The sequence below is a fragment of the Sparus aurata genome, chromosome 22 (genome assembly GCF_900880675.1).
Source record: "Sparus aurata chromosome 22, fSpaAur1.1, whole genome shotgun sequence".
In the NCBI taxonomy this organism is placed as follows: Eukaryota; Metazoa; Chordata; class Actinopteri; order Spariformes; family Sparidae; genus Sparus; species Sparus aurata.
In genome coordinates this window covers 15,706,031-15,724,768 of record NC_044208.1, presented here as the reverse complement: position 1 = coordinate 15,724,768, position 18,738 = coordinate 15,706,031, and the positions used below count along the sequence as shown (strand labels likewise).

At 39.9% G+C, this 18,738-nt stretch overlaps 2 protein-coding genes and 1 long non-coding RNA gene across 7 annotated transcripts; 1 reads left to right on the top strand and 2 right to left on the bottom strand.

Annotated features, from left to right (window-relative positions):
* Nucleotides 1-1,288: 1,288 nt before the first annotated feature.
* Nucleotides 1,289-9,546, bottom strand: aida (axin interactor, dorsalization associated). Of its 2 annotated transcripts, XM_030405088.1 has the most exons (11): nt 9,171-9,545; nt 8,352-8,418; nt 8,205-8,258; nt 7,485-7,539; nt 7,029-7,092; nt 6,228-6,331; nt 6,055-6,063; nt 5,351-5,473; nt 5,016-5,138; nt 3,923-4,040; nt 1,289-3,828 (listed from the first exon to the last, which is right to left on the bottom strand). In XM_030405088.1, the coding sequence occupies exons 1-11, from the start codon at nt 9,275-9,277 to the stop codon at nt 3,729-3,731; spliced, it is 924 nt and encodes a 307-aa protein (XP_030260948.1). In that variant the 5' UTR covers nt 9,278-9,545; the 3' UTR covers nt 1,289-3,728. The 2 variants fall into 2 exon arrangements, with proteins under 2 accessions (XP_030260948.1, XP_030260949.1); XM_030405089.1 differs by lacking the exon at nt 6,055-6,063 and having other exon boundaries at nt 9,171-9,546.
* Nucleotides 9,547-10,376: 830 nt separating this feature from the next.
* rnf8 (ring finger protein 8, E3 ubiquitin protein ligase) lies at nt 10,377-17,122 on the top strand. 4 transcript variants are annotated; one of them, XM_030405079.1, is made up of 9 exons: nt 10,377-10,631; nt 10,875-11,003; nt 12,401-12,849; nt 13,064-13,271; nt 13,953-14,015; nt 14,143-14,232; nt 14,330-14,437; nt 14,651-14,855; nt 16,752-17,122. In XM_030405079.1, exons 1-9 carry the CDS (start codon nt 10,509-10,511, stop codon nt 16,961-16,963), a joined length of 1,587 nt encoding a protein of 528 aa, XP_030260939.1. In that variant the 5' UTR covers nt 10,377-10,508; the 3' UTR covers nt 16,964-17,122. The 4 variants fall into 4 exon arrangements, with proteins under 4 accessions (XP_030260939.1, XP_030260938.1, XP_030260940.1 ...); XM_030405078.1 differs by having other exon boundaries at nt 10,379-10,631; nt 16,749-17,122; XM_030405080.1 differs by having other exon boundaries at nt 10,380-10,631; nt 14,651-14,862; nt 16,749-17,122.
* LOC115573958 (uncharacterized) lies at nt 15,576-16,865 on the bottom strand. The gene is made up of 3 exons (XR_003982387.1): nt 16,726-16,865; nt 16,014-16,152; nt 15,576-15,636 (listed from the first exon to the last, which is right to left on the bottom strand). It is a non-coding gene; the product is annotated as an uncharacterized LOC115573958 (long non-coding RNA).
* Nucleotides 17,123-18,738: the final 1,616 nt, after the last annotated feature.

Below are 18,738 nucleotides of genomic sequence, written 5' to 3'. Positions count from 1 at the left end.
CGTGTGTGCTGGGACAGAGACGCAGAAACAAACACTGGTAGAATATCAGTAATAATTAGAGACATCTGTCCATCTATTTGGCTTTTTTGTTATCACTTTGATCCAAATGGATAAAATCATGGTCTCATAGCTCAGAGATTCAGCCCCCGTGGTCGGTCTATTGTAGTACTTAAAAGGTTGGACATTTCCTTGTCTGGTATTGTAAATGATTACATCAAATCTGGGGCGTTAGGGCACATTGTCTCAGGACCACAACACTGAGTGACGCTATATTTAGATAGATTACGATAGATAGATGTAAGAGGCTTAAAGGATCAGTTTACCCAAATAACCGGAAAAAAAAATCTTGTCTCTTTTTCTTCCACTGAACCGTGCAGACAACTCACATAACTTGGCCAGATTTTAAGAGTTCCGAGTTTAATGTGATTGCTGTAAGCACCACTAATGAAATTCCATCCGGCTCCATTTGGTTGAGGTTAAGGCCGAAATCTCGCAGAGGGGAATTTCAGAACTTCCTTGAGGTTTAATTGATTTATACTTAAATTCAAAGTGACTTATTCTGTCCTGTGTTATGTCAAGTTTTGCCAGGATAAGCTTTTTTTTTTTAAGTTCCTTAATTTATTTTCATATGTGAATGTGAAATATGTAAGGAACCTACCTTAAAAATTATCCTGGCATAACATCACCTGTTCTAAAGTCATAAACACAGAAGCGATCAGACTTAGAAAACGGACCACCAGGAAAAAAAAAACTTCACCTGCTTCAGTTCTTTCCTAATATACCAACACCAGCTGCAGAACATGGCTCATAAAATAAAACCAACATGAAACTATATTGCACAATAAAAACAGTTAGGAAATGACAGTTTTATGATTCAATTTAACTGGATTTAGTATTCATTTGTGTTCTGTGAGCAGTGTTGGTTGTTTGCCTGGCTAGATGCAACAAGAGGCAAGTAAAAAAAATATGTTGGCTTGTTTTTTTTGTAATTTGAGTGAACTGACCTTTTAATAATACCATTAAGAGAGTGTTTCTTAAGAGCTTGTGACAGTGCTGTTAAAAAATACTATTATGAGCAAGCCTGAAGAAAAAGCCTGGCCTGCTCATCATCAATATGGTCTTATTTTGAAAAAGAAGTACGTCAAATTGAGAAATAAAGTAAAAGGAAAGTAACTGAAGCCTTTTAGGGAGAATGAAAAACGAAAGTCCTAGTTTTAGAAATAGGGGCTTATGTTTGCATAAATCCACTGCATTCTATGGAAAGAATCCAATTAAATCATCCAGCAAACTGCTTCATTTGTAGTTTATTAGAAATTAAAAGCATTGTAAATGTTTGATACAATTCCCCGTCAGTCTGTCATCAAAAACCAAAAAACGCTCCACATATCTCAGTCCTACCATTAGTCATAGTGCTTCATACATACACACAGTTACTGTATATACTCATCGGTTAGTGTATCTTACAGTTAAATTTACAGTCCTGAATATTGTGACGTTACAAAAATAAAAATCTGAAATCAAATATTACAATGTAGATGTTTTAGTGACTCTGCAACGTTAGAACGGAAACATAAAAGTTACATGCAAGTTTATCCGAAACAGCCCTTTATAACAGGGCGATGTGGAATTTCAAAATGAAAGTAGTAGTGGGCTTCTCTGGGTAGCAGTCCGTTTCTTAACAAGTCAGGACAAAAGCATAATTCCTGCATCCTGCATGTGAGCACTGATCAAGTTTAACCGCATATAAAAACACCTGCTCTGTGACTTAACACTCGATTACAAAAACACTTCCTAGTGGGTGTTAAACTTCTGGACAGCTCACACCGCATACAGGATACACGTCCACAGCATGCAAACCATGCTGCATCATATTTAAAAACACACTACTCGTAATTTAAACATACTTTATCCAAGACATACTGAAGCTTGAACACTGGCATATGTTGAAGGCCGTCAGAAATATGGGGGCGTTTAATTGTTGTTGGCTTAAACAAGCATTTGCTTAAGTGAATGAGTGCTGAGTTGAATACTGTCTGTGACTTAACACCAAATCTTTATAGAGTCTGAGTGTGCCACCACGGCAATTATGAACTTCTTTTAGAGTTTAAATATTCTTCTTATCATTATTATGTGTAATTATAATCAATTTACAGTTTCCACTTTGTGATAGCCATAATATAAACACAACTCTTTATTAAGAGGTTTGTAAGCTATCTACAAGTACCAGTCATCAGATCTACAGAACAGCTGGCCAATCAGGGTTTCGGCTGCTTAAAATAAAAGCTTCACTGGCGAGTTTTTCTGTATCAACGCTGAGTCAAGTGACTGCAAGTAATGTGAAAGCTTATAGTGACAAGCCCACAGAGAATTATCATCTTACTAACTTACAGCTAAGCTGGTAAACAGCCAGATATTTTTCGCAGGTGTTGGTGGAGACCAAAAACGGAGCTAAAATGACAGGGGTGAACATTGGAGTTACCTTCATCAGGTGTCCACAAACAAATCTTTGCATATGTCGCTCAACGTTTGCTTGTTGTGAAAATAACAAGTCCACAAAATCAATTTAAAAGACCAGTTTGTAGGATTTAGGGGCCAAAATGGAATTCAAAATTCATTAGCTTGTAATCACCTGAAGCTAAGGAGTTTGTAAAAAGTTGTGTTTTGTTACTTTAAAATGAGTCTTTTATAGCTATAGAGGATGCAGGTCCTCTTCTGCCATGTGGCGCCTTCTTGTTTCTACAGTAGCCCACAAGAGGCAAAACAGACATTGGCTCAAGAGAGGGCATTATGTGTTTCTCGCAGCCACATAAGGGGAGGATGAATCGACAATGTTCAGTTAGCACTCCTCAACTCCCTGGATGCAACTGAATCCTTCACACTGGACATTTAAAGGGTGGTGATATGACAGTGTTGTATTTACAGCTGGTCTCCGCTGCCCCCAATTGACCGAAAATAACAAAATAAACAGTTCATGTTGGTTCATATTAAAGAAATCACAAAACGGAAACTGAGAAAGTTAAAGCAGAAAACAAACAAACTGTGATATGTTTATGTAGGCGGACACATTAGTAGCTTTTAATTTTTTTTTTCAACTCTTTTAATGAACTGATTTATTTGATCATAATTAAAACACTATAAAGTCTATAATTATGGCACACTCCAAACTCCTGAAACCCACACACCGTCGTCTCTGTTTGCCTGTTATTTATTCAATGGCTTTGCATTTGCGGTTTAGCAATAGTTGCTTTTAATGTTTTGCTAAATTTAACAAATTTAAATTTTAGTCCAAAGTCCGACAGCACAAACTTGAATCAGAGTGAGTCAAATTCCATCAAGACTCAAAATATGCACTTGCAAAATCAGCGAGCTAAGGAAGACTGGAGATGAGGTGGTTTGACTTTTGTTAACATAACCCTGCTTTAGTATGAAATTCCTTTATCTCTAACTAGTGAAATGAAAATTCATTTAGAGGTTTTGAGAAGCATTTCCTGCAACAGACATAAAAAAAAAAAAATCAAAGAATACAAAAATGTAGAAATAACGTGGCAGTCTGAGCGGATGTGACCGTTTGGCTCAGTTCCTTTTACTTTCTTCATATACTCATGGGAAAAAAATGACTACAACCTTGTCTTAGTATTGCTGGATGTGATGAGCACCACATTTCTGCTGGATGTGGATTCAAGAGGGAGATTAAACGAGGTGGTTCAAAGTTCGAGGCGTGCTCTGACTTAGCTGTCCTTGTGTAATGTCTGATGAAGATGGAGATAGAGTTGTTTCTTTGTTAGAAGCTGCAGTTTCTTCCTCTTGAAGTCTGTGGGCTTCTTGTACCTGGAATTCGAGAAGGTACAGCGTATACTTCATGTTTCACGAGACGACAAATGAATCGCTCAAATCATTCAGACAAAGAATACAGTCCACTCACAGTTCAATGACGATGGGGCCGGGTTTGATCTCGTCCATTTCCATGAAGGCAAAACATTTTGTGCTGGTAAACCTCTTTTTAGGTTTGTAGTGCTTGAATTCAAAGAATATAGCTGCTCCTGGAAGAATGTACAGCAGGGTTATCAACATGAATAGGAGGACTGGGATTGGTTTTTAAGACAAAGTAATTCACTGTAATATTTAATGATGTCATTGCCCTATTCGTAATTTTTATTACAGTGGACAAATCCCATGACAAGACCAAAAACCACAAAGTTTGTCTCTCAATATTTCTTTGACTGTACTGCTTCTGACAGACCTTTAAAGAAGGATCATAGCTATTAAGCTTTTTTCAAAGTACTAATTTCCTAAGACTTCTGGGCAATGTAGTTTTAACAAGAGTTAACTATAAGAAACCTGTGGAGGATAGTCAGTCTATGGTTTAAAAGAGAAATGGCCAGAAAACTCTAGGGGGCAGCATATCGCTTACTACTGCTCACTACACTGTTTGCTGTAGCTATCTTTGGCTGGAGTGACGAGCTGCTGTTTGCAAGTAGCTCAGTTATCAGTGGATCACCGGACTTGGACTGAACATGGCCTCTGAGACCGACAGATGCCAGTTTGAAGACAGGGGATACAGTATGGAGGCGATTTACAGTGGCTCTGACTGTGTGACTCAGAGGACGAGAAGACATGGGAGGCGGGAACAGGAGAGGTGTAAAAAGGCGGAAGATCAGGCATCAGCAACGGGTGAAAACGGAGAATAGAATTGGAATATTTTTACATCTTACTGTGTGACCAAACCAAGACTGTTTAACACGTGTTATTTTGTTATTAGCAAGCTTGAATACAGTGTGATTCACAATGAGTTAACAAGGCAATGTAGCTCATAGAACAAAACTTGAATTCATTCTGAAGGTAATGTTCCTTATTTTTTTCATGTTCTAAACCTAATCTCTGACCACATCTTACAAATTGCTCCTTTAAACTTATGTTCAGATCATCTGTGATGTTAGAGATGTCCTAATTCAATATCATTAACATACATAACTGTATTTCTACTATGTCACTTTGGATAAACTGTCATTTATTACCTTTTGGTAATTTCTCCACATGTCTCTGGATCTCCACGTCCACACTGAAATGAATGTAGGTATCTTCCTTCCTGGTGGCTACAGGGGTGTCCTGCACGGGGTTCAAGTCTATACCATTTAAGTCTGCAGGCACAAAAACACAGAACACGCTCTTGCTTTTGCACAACGGTAACATGAACTGGCATTTTTCTGAGCATTCCAGAGCTGGAACCACGGCAGCAGAGAGAAAGGGTGTGGCTGTAACCTGAGACCAGCAGCTGTCACCAAACTGCTCACTTTAACCCAAACCTCACACACATACATGAAATTGTGCTGGACTTGATGAGATCATTTACCTTTGACACTAATGGTCATGTAAGGGTCGATGCACTGGCCGGCATCCTTCAACCCAATTTTTTCAATCTTTATAGTAAGTAGGGACATCCCAGGCTCTGAGGGTAACCGTGGCAACAAGGTACCTGCAGAGGACAAAGGGTACGGACATTAACAGTCACCATAACGATAAGCGATGACATCACCTGGGAGCAAAGATGAGCCAATAGCAGATCGTTTTCAGTGTGAGGGTTAGCTTTTGTTAGCTTCTGTTCTGCTAGCTTTCAATGTAATTTCCCATTGAAAGTTTCCCTCTTTCCTCTTTGTGAGAAGCTCAAGCATGATAACGAGGTTTTCTGACCAGACATGAACTCTCAGTCATTTATTTTTGAGCCTCTTGTCAAAATAAAAGATATAATGACTGCATAAAGATTCATTCTGACAGACCTCATAGCTGGCAGTTGCATGTTAACACATCATGCAGACATGAAACAATCTGAGCACTGGATTCATGTTTCTGTTCACCTGATGGATATTTACTCTGCTTTTAGCTCTGTGTTTGGTCTCCACCAACTCCTCTAAGGAAAATATCTGATGCTTTAAAAGGTGCCATTCACATTTTTGTCAATTCAGCAACAGGCTGCTTATTCCCACTGAAAGATGTGATAAAACACACCCTCACGCACTACAGAACTAATTCAGATGCTGCTGGTCGATAACGCCGTACCTTGCGAAGCTGCAAATGAAGCGGGCAGGAATGAGCGATGAAACCATGCACAGCACCGATGGAGAGAACAAAAAAGACACACAGTCAAACAGCCCTCCGAGGACGGGACAACCCGACAACATGACACAACGAATCAAGCGTTTGATTAACTGTTATCGACATGTGAGCAGTACCGGGGGCCCGTGGGGGGAAGGCTTCTGTAGAACCAGCTCCTGCTGCAGCATCCTCCTCCTCCTCCAGCTCCAGGTTCTCCTCCTCGCCTGGAGCGAGGATTTTCCTGGCAGAGAGAGACGGCAAGTTTGATCACTTCATCTGCAGATTAGATAAAACTTCAAACATTCCTGTGAGGAAAACCAACCATGACAGAAGACGAGAGAGGGAGAGTTTCAGACTAGAAATTTTATTTTTTGGCTTGTGATCAATCCCTGTGGAAATAAGCATTGTTGCAGATTGAGAACAATTTAACTAAAGAGAGTTTTTGTCCCCAGAGGTTAATTCTGCGACTCCTTCAGGTGATCATTAAATTACAGGAAGATGTCATAGCGGTTTGTCCAATTACCTAAAAGTGTAAATTTCTCAATTTTTTATTACAGACATCCTGTTTGTAACGATGTGCACACAAAATTAATAACAGATCAGATTGAATTATCACTCCAAAAAAGGGAAGACATACTGTGCGACGAGTTAATCTCAACTGAAAGTACACTTACAAGGTTTGTCTGAGCAGTTTTTCATTTCACATATTTACTGATACACAGGCACCACCACTTGCTATCATGCAACTCATCGATTTATTATTCAATCACATCATTTCAAAAGCTGTTAAGAGGACTATGGGTTAAGTTTACTTGGTCACACCGACACAGACTGATTTCGACGTATTAATAAATGATAATCAATACTCAAGCAGGATATACTGTTCAATATAGGCATGAAAAAGACGTAATATACGCTGTATAATGAAGGATAGTTACCTGGAGGGCACTGGTTGGACATCAAAGGGGAATTCTTTGTTGTAGGTCAGTATATTTTGAATTACTGTCAACAAAAGGAGAAAGGTGAGGTGTTAGTAGATCAGAATACCCGGTCATGACAGCAGGATCACAAGAAACTTCCACTTCAGTTTAGTTAAAGTGCACATCACCCACAGAGTCAATAGAGAAAAGACACAATATTATATTAAAAAGTACACAAACATACAGTTGATAGAGTTACTAAGACTACATTGCTGAGGTTATTCATGTTTAAACAGGGATCATACAGTGTGAACACAACAGGAATGTCACAGAGGAGTCAGTGATTGGATGTCTGGATTTGAACGTTTCAGCAGAACCCGCCTCCCGCAAATATGGCGGTGAGTCATTCCAGAGAAGTGGAGCTCTGCCCTTTTACAGCTTTAAAGGTCTGAAAGCACAACACTTGATACTTACTGGTTTCCAGTTTCTTCAGTTCTTCTAACTTGAACTCCTCGTTTGACTGTGTGCACTACAGAGGAGCAGATGCAAGAAAATCATTTACATCTTTACAGAATTCATGAGGATAGACAGATAGATAGATAGATAGATATACTTTATTGATCCCAAGCTGGGAAATTCCGAAACTTGGCTGATAGAGAAACAGACGTCAAAGCAACAAGTAAGCTGGACCATTTGTAATAATCTCACCTGTCGAGTGACATTTCTTCAGCTACCAGTTGCTTCAGTATATTTACTAAAACTACAACAGTTCAACATGTCACTACCACAGGTCCCACTCACATCACTGAGGACTGTCCTTGACATCGTCTCTGGGAATTTGGTGGCTTTAATGAACTGAACATGAGTTAATGTTCCACACAGCTTTTAAGGTAGGTTCTAATATTTATTTGGACCGTATATACTAAAGGTTTGGATGTTTGACGTCTAGTGCGGCAGCTAATGATTATTTTTACTACTCATTAATCTGGGGATAATAAAAAAAGTTATATTAAATAGTTGACAAGTAAACGGCTTCTAATGACCTCACGATTTTACATACTGACACCACAATTCCTCTTATTTGACTGTCATCTTTATCACATCATCTCAACATTTTTGCACTATAAATATATTAACTTGTTCCCAGATATGATAACGTGCAGGAAGAAGAACAACAACAACAACAACACAAACCTGCAAACTGGCACTTCTCATCTCCAGGCATGTTGCAACCTTTCCTAAAGTTTTCTTTAAAAAAAAAAAAGGAACAAAAACACTTATTAGTTAATGCAGAACTTAACTTTCCAGTACAAAGGTTAAATCCGGTAATGCAATGATTACCTTCTGCTCCTCTGTGAAGTCTGTTGAATTTGTAGACTGGACCTCTTTCTGCAGCTGTCTCGCCAGACTGAACAACAACAACAAACACAAACACAACAGAGAAGCGCGTTAAAGCTCTGCAGTAAAACTTGGACTGTAAGGAGGCGACATCGTGTCGGCTTGCGCCCCCTTGCGGCCAAGTCAAATAAGATTTAAGGAGCTAGATTCTTTTTGTGTTATTCGTCTTGTATCATTTCAGACAAGGGTTTTTAATGAGGTGACAGAGAAGATCAGGTGTTGAAACATCTGCACAGGCACTGGTGAGAAGCAGGAAACATTCCTCACTGCACACATGACACCCACCCTCAACAATGGGAGGGTGTGGCTCACTATTTCTCAACACTCTTGAGGAATATTGGCCCATTTCTGCACTGCATGACACACAATGCAACACACACTGCATTCATCTCGGGATCGTTTTCCATGACGGGATCAGGGAAGGACTCTCTGAACTCAAACTGGTGGTGGTGGTGGAGGAGGTGGAGGGTGGATGGATCTGGGATACAACATGCACTCTGGCTCCCCTCTGCAACAACTGCCACATCACGTCATTGGATGGGTAGGGTTTGTTTACTGCCGCGAGAGCTGACTGACAGCTCGGGGAGAGAGAGGCGACAACTTCTCCCTGTGAAACACCATGCACCCACATGCTGATCACCTCCAGGACAGAGGTGGATTAAGAGGAAAAAGAGAAGCATGCCACCCCGCGCTGTGCTGCTGCAGTTGTGTGTGTGTGTGTGCGTGCGTGCGGAGAGGATACACATGTTGAATGCAACTTACATTTGGTACTCATCTATAGCCTCCACTAATTGTCCCCACGAGTCAAAGTCTGTGCCTTTCCTAAAACTGGCGTGCCATTTCTGAATAGTCTTGTTGACATCAGACATGTTGGCGGGGCGGGTACTCGCGGCGCTCTCAGAGCAGCATAGCCGAGGAGGAGATTCATCTACGGGGCTTCGGCGGCGGCGGCGGCGGCGTCGTCTGCCCGGTTATCTGCTGTCCGAAGGCGCACAGATAGACCAGTGACACCCCGACCAAGCCCTTTCTGCCTGCTCACCCTAATATCGCATCCGCAATACAGAGGAAGTCCCGCCCGGAGCTCGGGGTGCGCGTGTTTTGGTGCGCGGGGTCGCCCGAGTGGACGGCAACAGGATGTCGGTGGTACACAGCTGCAGCGTGGAAACAAATGGTCAGGTGGTGTTTAATTTAAAGGTGCAGGCGGAATGTTTTTATTATCACCATATAAATGAGCTAGAGTTTACTTTAGGATTGAGTGAGTACCCCTTAGAGCAGTACCCAGAACAGATAAAGTAGTTTTTACAAGTATTAGAGTGTGAAGCCACGCCTCTTCCGGTTTGCCCCAATTCAATTAAAAAAACGTTAATTGTCCCAAGGGGCAATTGAAGGGGATTTTATTTCAGAGAAACATTGTATGGTAGTGAATGTCGATATTGAATCGATATTTTTAATACCCATGTGAAATTTGCCAATGTAAAAATATATTTTAAAAGATATCTGTAGAAATTCATTAAAGTAATGATTTACATTTGATCCTTGTGTAACATATTACAAAGTCATGCAAAGATGTTCTTTTTATATTTAAAATTATATTTTATTTTAAAATGATGCATCCTACCAACAAATTATTAATTTATTGATAAATGGATTAAGTTCACACAATAACAAACAGACTTAATATTTAAGCACTCTTGAATATTTCATTTTTGATTGATATGCTTTATACGTTTATTTAGTTATCATTTATTATCAAATCAAATTAATTGAAAATTAAATTAAAGTCTTAATTGGAGTACATCCTCATTGAAAGGGGGTGTGGGATAGTTAATTCCAAAGCCGTTACACTTGATGTTTTTTTGTTTTTTTTTTATTCTGTTATTATTGGTTACATGTTGACGTAATATTTTATGTTAATTTTAACGCCAGCACCAACAGCTCAACTCATGTGACGCCTTTATTTTGAAAACCAAGCCTATCATTTTCCGGTCCTTCCCTGTCTGTGTCCATCTTGACACTTATGCTACTACGTTAGCAATGGACGGAGGAACAACATAGCAAGTGTTTCGGGTCGATATTAGCCGCTGACAGAATGAGATAAAGATGGAGACTGTAACGACAGACTCTTCTGCGGCTGAGGAGGATGAATGTTCGGACTCAGAGGTTTTATGTTTGATGAGAGTCGGGAGAAACTCAGACTGGCTCCGCTTGTTCGACAATACTGAGGTGCAGTCTGCTAATGCTAGCTACCTTACTTAGCTAAATTAGCCTTGCACTCATAACCATAAAACTTTAAAAGTTCTCGGTAGATTCAGATTTGCCTCCAAAATAAACTCTGCATTCAGTGTTCATTAATTTCTGCATCTAGTGCTTGTATAAGAGTATTCATGTGTTTTAATGGGACAAAGAGCTGCACAGTAAGCTAGAAAGCTTGCTAACTGTTGACATGTTTGTTTTGTGGCTGTCCAGATCACCATTGGACGTGGTGTGGATGTAACCTACCAGCTCTTGTCTCCAAGCTGTCCTCTGATGATCTCCAGACTGCACTGCACTTTCAAGCAAAGGGAAGATGGCCAGTGGACAGTGACAGATAGGAAGGTATCCAGGTTTATTATATGCTCACCTATGAGTATTGCATTATCTGTTATGATATGAATTTAATTGATGTGACCATGCAAACAATTCCCGACGACTATTTTGACGTGGAAAATGGCAAAAAACAACAACGTGGACTGGCAAAAGATAAAGATCCATTCTTTTCTATAGTTTTTTCTTCTGTGTTTGAGATATATATTTTTAACATCAGCAAAATTTGATGACTGCAGTGTATACAGAAAAGGCCATGCACATAACAAGCTAAACGCTATTTATCAGCCACACAGGATCATTCAGGTATGCTATGAAACTTTACATCAAGCAAAGCAGAGCTTACTCAATCAAAAACCAGTCTGAACCTGCCAACCATCCTAAATACATGTCAGGCTGCTGAGTCAAACTAAGAATTCTCATTTAGCTTGATAAGTCCTTGCAGTTTTTATGAAACATCCATAGACACGCAATAAAATTGGGATCTTTCTTACCTCAGAAGGCATGGGCGTGATCACTTAAATGCTCAGTTTTTAATAATGTGCACCTCTGAATTACATATCCACATGATTTGCCCTGAAATGTCATGTCTTCCTAGTCTCATGTTGCATTATAGAAAATAGAGGATCATTATTGATGTTAACCCTGGTTAACTGTTATGTCAGAGATGTAAAATGCACATGTAGTTGGGTATAATGTCTAAACTTTAAATGTTTGAACTGTGCTCAATTTTGACTGTTTTCAGAGTGTTTTCTTACTTTTAGACTAGGGGTGAAAACAAAGGGTGTTTTGAAGGCATAAATGTTCATTAAGATTTCCATTCTCAACAGGATGGCATTGATTAAAGCAATTAAGCGTATTGAACCAAATCAATTTGTTTTTTAAACTTTAATAATACTCTTCCTGGACCTTTTATTAGATACAAGGTAACAAGACAGTTCATTACAACACATCTGCCACAAAATCTATATTCATGACAATGATCATTTTCAGTGTCAATGAAACTTTGTGAGTTCTTTAAATTCAGCTATATGTTCATTGATAAGGACACTTTATCAATCAGATCAAGCACAAGGGGACATGCCATGAAGTGTGATCCGCAGAGACCCTACCATGAATCAGGATCCAAGGTTTCCTAGCAGAACATTGTAATGAGATGATCACCAAAACAAGTAGACCTCCTGTAAGAGGTTTAAATGTTAAGGCTATTCAGTTACTAGTAAAGCTCATACCACTGTGTGAAATTAATAACATTATCTCTGTAAAGGCTGGACTCTTGTATTAGATTGCATTTTGATTTTACAGGTGAACCTAATGCAGTGACAAAACGTTTTTTTATTTTTTTATTTTGAATTGTGATATTCTGTGTACCTGCATCTGAAAAAGACAGTCTTGCTTCATTTTTCCAGAGTCTGAACGGTGTGTGGGTGAATGGAAACCGCATTCCTGCGGAAGAAACCCATCAGCTGAGGCTGGGAGACTCCATACAACTTGGGGTTGCTGTAATCGGAACCAAAGCCGAGTTTGACTACATCCTCGTCCAGCGGCCGCTCAAAGACATTAAACTGTACCTGGCAAAGGGACATGGACAAGGGGCTAAAGCAGCTCACGTTTCCAAGAAGCCTAAGAGGAAGCTGGCCGTGGAAGAGGTTGAACCGTCTACCTCAAAGCCAAAGCTCTACCGCTGCTCTTCTGCAGACAAGTCTTTTGCAAAGCCCTGTCCTCTGTCACCAGTGAAACGCCAGCAGTGGCCCAGTCACAGCCATCCAGAGGAAACTGGAACCAGTAGACAAGTCCAGGAAGTAGATCGGCCCTCAGATGGCTCCAACACTCCTTGTGACATAGATAACTTGCAGATGTAAGCCTCAGTTGTGCTTGTCATGCATTCTAAACAACATAGAATTTTATATTGTTTAGATGTTGTAAAAATCAAATGAAAGAGTAAATTATACTAAACTATAATTATATAATAATAATAACTAATATATAATTAATTATAACTATAATTAAGCTATATATATATATTGTTAGATTTTCCATACGTTTTTGTTAAAAGTTGTTTGCGTTTGCAGGTACAGCCAGAACATTCTGATGCTGAGGGAGCAGGTGGACGACACCCAGAGGCAGGTAGCATCGCTGGGGGGAGAACCCCAGAAGACGGACCCGCTCAGGGAGGAGCAGGTCAAGGAGCTGCAAGGTCAGCTGGAGACGCTCAGAGCGAAGATGCACCGAATGGAGACGTTGGAGAAGTCCTTCAGTGAAACTAAGAGGCAACTTGAGGTGAGAAGTGGCTGCTGCCTCTTCTTCTTCTTCTTCTTCTTCTTCTTCTTCTTCTTCAGTCGTATGTCAGTTTTAATAAATAATAGAATAACAACAGCCTCATATAACACATTAAATTCAGAGCAGAGAAGAAGACAGGATAATTTAAAGGGCCAGTTCACGCAAATCATCCCAAAAAAATTAATAGTTGGCCATGCATATAGTTAGTTAGATACATGTGCTACAATTCTGAGGTTCAGGTTTAATTTTGTTCAGTGTTTTGAGCAACACACATGAAATTCTGTTTAGCACAAATTTTATTAGGGTGGTGACACATTTTAGAGAGATTGTTGCTTTGAAATCTTTTCACTTAAAGCGTAAACTTATCTGCATGGCCAAACAGCTCCTACAGTGCGTAAGACAATGTGTTTTTCTCTTCTTTACTGCATAGAAGTCCGTCTTTTATTTTGATGTCAAAATGTTTTGTTTCTTTTATCATAATATGCAGCCTAAAATTCTCTCATTTATGTGTTGATAGTGTAAAATAAGTGATTTTTTCCAATGTTTTACTTAAGTATGTGGTGTGGGCCAACAGATTGTCATTGAGACATGGACGCATATAAATAAAGCACACATTTTGTATGAACGACTGCTAATCACGAAACTCTTAAATGAAAATGTAGCTTTTTTTTATGTATTTAGGCACAGAAAACACAGCAACAAGAGGAACTGTTGAAGAAACAGTTGGAAGATGCACTGCAAGAGGTACACAGAATTAAACTGGACCTTTTATGGATTGTTACGGCTCAAGTACAAACAACTTATGGATTTAGTGTTAAAATGTGAATTCTTAATACGTTGGTTAATTTTAGTCTGTTTTTGTCGTCTTCAGCAAAAGAAAGTTATAGGCGAACTTTCTCTTTCTCGGGAAGCCTTTGAAGAGATTCTCTCGGCCAAAAACAAAGAGCTGGAAGTGACAAAGGTAGGACTATATATTCATGGTCATATAAGCATGCTTTCTGCATAGTTTGACGTGGCATCAACAAAACTTCATTAATTGTTTTTGTCTGTCTTTGTAGGAGGAAAAAGAAAAGGCAAGGGCCCAAAAAGAGGAAGTAGTCACACAAGTGACTGAAGTTCTGGAGAACGAGCTTCAGTGCATCATTTGCTCAGAGCTCTTCATCGAGGTCAGAATAAGAGTCAATTTAGGTTTTACTAATACAATAAGTGCTGTATTTTATTTCTGTCTACAAATCTTTGACTGTGTTTGAAGCAATGTAAATATTTACAGCTGTCAGAAAGAAAAAAAAACTTGTGTTTTCTCTGTGAGGTACTTCAGAAGTTTAAGAACACTTCTACAATGAAATAAACTTTTGAATCTTCATTGATATCGTCTGCAGGCAGTCATCCTGAACTGCGCCCACAGCTTCTGCTGCCACTGCATCAAGCAGTGGCGTAAAAAGAAAGACGAATGTCCCATCTGCCGTCAAGCCATCCAGTCCCAGACCCGCTGCCTGGCCCTGGACAACTGCATCAACAGCATGGTGGAAAACCTGAGCCTGGACATGAAGGCGAGGCGGCAGACGCTCATCACTGAGAGGAAAGGTGAGAGGTGCGTTACCAGTAGAGCCATATCCGACAGTTAGATTTATTTTGTTTTTAAAGAGAAACGTTGACAAGAACCCAACAGAGGCAAGACATGTCATACATAATATATGTATGACATGTAATATTTACCTTTCCAGTTTTTGCTGTAAAAATAGGTAACACAGAGTGATGTGGGTGAGTGTTCCTTGTTTTAGAGATCATGGCTTGTGACCGCAGCAGGTCAGTGGGAAGCCTTGAAATGTCCTCGGGAGTGTTAAACAGTGAGATAAGGAACAGATAAGAGACAGTCTGACCGTTAAACAGGGTGAGGTCTAATAACACATTATCCTTTTGGGTTGGTGGGTGGTTTTTATTCAAACAAAGATCATGGAACTTGTCCTTGCGACAAAGACTTGAAGTAATCCTGCGTGGAGGTTCTTTCAATGTTTTTTATCTCCATTTGTTTCCATAATATAGTTCAGACCAACAAATTACCAGTCCTATACGGAGAAAGCTCTGTTATTGGCTATTTATGCGTTTTGATGAAATTCTAGCCAATAAATAAAGCCCATAAAGTGAAGCCAAGTGACCGCTCGTCGACGTCAGTCCGGGGGGGGGGGAGACACGGACGTACGGACAGCCGGTCATCAACTCCGTCAGCCGGGGGACGGACGGACGCTCATCGCCGTCAGCCGGGGGACGGCGGACGGACGCTCGACACTGTCACGCGCGGAGTATAGCGGCGCTGACCGAGCGGTAGAGCGGCGCAGCGCCGCTGTTCCACCGTCTGGGGAGAACCCTGCAGAGGAAGAGGAGGAGAAGAGGAAGGGATAGAACTGCAGTTTACCAGCTTCTTTCAGAATACAAAAATGTGAAATTATTGGTTATCAGAATCAACCTTTTGTACAAAACACACTCTGCCTTCATTTACATTTCTATCACAAAAGGGAGGCTTATCAAGTGAAATTGGACCAATTAGCAATTGTCCCAGTCGGCAGTATTAAATACTCCACTCAACATCTGCTGTCATTTACCCAGTTAGACAAGAAGTGTATCTATAACCCTCAAAAAAACATCAAACTACAGTGGCTGACAGTCAGGATTGCACTCATGCACAAGCTACCCACACGCATGACCCAGCATACAGCATTAATATCTGCCTGACAGTCTACTTACTAGCAATGGTGTGTAATGCCACATTCATCAGATCAAATGACTAGACAGCCTTGACATGTGTGGGTGAGCTCAGTGACTCTCGCCCTCAGCAGTAACCACTCAAGTGTCCTTGACCCTGAGCTGGTGTGGTGAAGCTGCTCTGAAATGTGAGGAAATTATGTTTACAGGCTGTTTACGGACTCGCTGTTTCAGCCTTTCTTGGCTTTATAGATGTGGAGTGAGGAAAAGCAGGCCTGGGGGCGGGTGGTCCAGAGTGTAGAGCACAGTAAACATTTAAAACACAAGGTGGCAGCACAATGAGGCTGATTCATGTCTTTTCCTTCTCTTGTATGATGTCATTTTAGAAATGTTCAAATTACAGCTAAAATACAATTTAATTCTACATTAGAAGCTAAAAAAAAAGAAAAAAAGAAGCACGCAGCACTTAAATACTATTAAAAATAATACTTTTATACCATGAAAATTAGCTTTAAGGTGCTGAAATTAATTTCTTCAGAAACTCAAAAGTGGAAAAATAACATGTATGTGCTGCACTTACATGAAAGAAGGAAGGTAAATAAATAAACAAATACCACCTTAAAGGTGTTGAAAGACTAAGTCATTGTTGGTTCTAACCACCTCATGGGATTTGTTGACATTAAGGCAAGCTTTTCTTTCTTTAAAAAGTCAAGTGTAGATGCTGCTCTTTCAAAGTGTGTTAAAAGGAACTGACCGGTTTCTTTTTCTGTTTTCCAGCAGCTGACTCTGCTCAGGTGTTGGTGATCCATGATGATGACAGCAGCAGCAGCAGCAGCAGCAGTGACAGTGACGTCAGTGATGGCAGTATGGTGTCCATAGACAGTAGCCTCAGCTCTGTTGTCTCTGTGGACACAGACAGTAGCATCCACTTGGACTCCAGTCCGCCCTACAGTGGTTACTCTGATGAAAGTGTTGATGAGTTTGAGGATTAGGATGGTTCTGTAAAATAAATTGGACTTTTTGGTGTTGATAAGAAGGTCTCATCATGAGTCCAGAAGTCAGTCAAGGTTTGTGTTTCTTTTTGTAAAATGTTCAGTTGTCTTATTGTCTTTATTTTTAACTATAAAAGGAATAAAGTTTCTTCCTATGCATTTTCACAGTCACGCCTGCCTGTATGTTCTGATGTACATTGTGTTTATGGTTCTAAGGAACTAGTAAATCTTATTAAATCAGAGTACTTTAAGTGTTCTTTGATGCTGCCTGACTATATAAATTGTGATGGTGGGTTTAAATCTTGACCCTTGGTCAGATAAAAAACAAACCTGCTGAGATTGAAAGGACCAGACCAGTGTTGTTGTTATCAGGCATGTTAGTGGCCTGGCCTAACACATGGTCCTCCAAATTCAGACTTAAACATCTCAACAAGTGTCAGACGGGAAAAATAATCCAAATAACTTTGTTGATACTCTGACTTTTGTTCTTGTGCCACTAGTAGATCCAAGTTTTTTCTCATCCCGTGAACTATTGCAATATCTACAAGATTTGAAAAAATGAAACTTTTCCAGTTGCTTGCTTTGAAACCAAATACCTGCACAGCTAATGGCATTCTCATCAGCCTCGGCTGTGATTTGATGTCATGCTAACATGCTGAACTGACAGGTACTAGCATTTAGCTCAAAGCGCTCCTGTGAACTGTCATACAGTACATCACTGCAGACCGTTATGGTTTAAAATGGTTAGCTTTCAGTCAGTGGTAAGTATCATCATTTTCCAAACTCAGAGCCTGACTGATACCTAATCTCTGGGGCTGGATATTGGTATAAGGGTGTATGTGCTTTGCAAAAATGTAAAATCTCATGATAAATACAACTTATAGAACACCAACAGCAAAATTAACCATGTGTGAATAATTCCTGAAAGTCACTGAATCACCAAAATGGTTCAGAACTTTCACATTGTTACCATTTTATGTTTCATTCAGCAGTGGCCTACTCTCTATTCATCTACATGCCTGCACCCTGAGTTACATGAATGACTGAATGCTTCCACCTCACAACATAATGTGAGAAGTGTTGAATGTGTTCACTTTTAAGTTCACTATAAGCAAAAGCTGTTATGGTCAGCTTTATTAACTGATGTAAGGGTATTTGGCTTTCTCAGTTTTCTCTTTTAACAGTCTACTGAGGTGGGTGTCACATTTAATAAAGAAAAAGATCTTTCTCTTGGAAAGAAACTCTTCATTTTGTTAAATCCTTCCATTTCTTGGAAGTCACATGCAGGCTGTGTTGCCAAGCAGCTGACAGCTCCTTGGGCTGTGAAAGCAAATGAAAGTGTGAAGTGGAAGGTGAAGCATGCATTCTTCATCCTGGAGATAGTGTTATTGCTGTGTTTTCCAACAAGAGGGCTAAGGGTGTTAATTGTACCAAAAATAATCACTGCATATATGCAGTACCCTAATATCCATACGAAATGGCCTGCATACACTGAGATGTGTGAGCCAGCATCCTGCGGCACTGTTTTTAAGGGGCTCTCCTGGTGTCACATAGGACAGTTTTAAACCTTTCAAAGTTGTGTTTTGAGCGTTTGTTGTTGTCCACAGGGACATCATATGACTTGTATGAGATGACTTCCTTTTCTGTGCATCAACACAAACTTGTACTTGTGTTGGGCAAGTTACTTTTCAAAATGAAATATATAATACATATTACTTGTTACCTTCATTCTAATGTAGTATGTTACATTACATTATTACTGTGTGCATAGGGTA

What these genes read in the sequence shown, in the direction of transcription:
- aida (XM_030405088.1), bottom strand. Translation starts at nt 9,277, where the DNA reads ATGTCTGATGTCAACAAGACTATTCAGAAATGGCACGCCAGTTTTAGG. An exon ending in GCTATAGATGAGTACCAAAT is followed by an intron (nt 8,419 to 9,170) that starts GTAAGTTGCATT and finishes GTTGTTGTTCAG; the next exon opens with TCTGGCGAGACAGCTGCAGA. An exon ending in ACTTCACAGAGGAGCAGAAG is followed by an intron (nt 8,259 to 8,351) that starts GTAATCATTGCA and finishes TTTTTTTTAAAG; the next exon opens with AAAACTTTAGGAAAGGTTGC.
- rnf8 (XM_030405078.1), top strand. Translation starts at nt 10,509, where the DNA reads ATGGAGACTGTAACGACAGACTCTTCTGCGGCTGAGGAGGATGAATGT. An exon ending in GACATAGATAACTTGCAGAT is followed by an intron (nt 12,850 to 13,063) that starts GTAAGCCTCAGT and finishes TTGCGTTTGCAG; the next exon opens with GTACAGCCAGAACATTCTGA. An exon ending in GCTCATCACTGAGAGGAAAG is followed by an intron (nt 14,856 to 16,748) that starts GTGAGAGGTGCG and finishes TCTGTTTTCCAG; the next exon opens with CAGCTGACTCTGCTCAGGTG.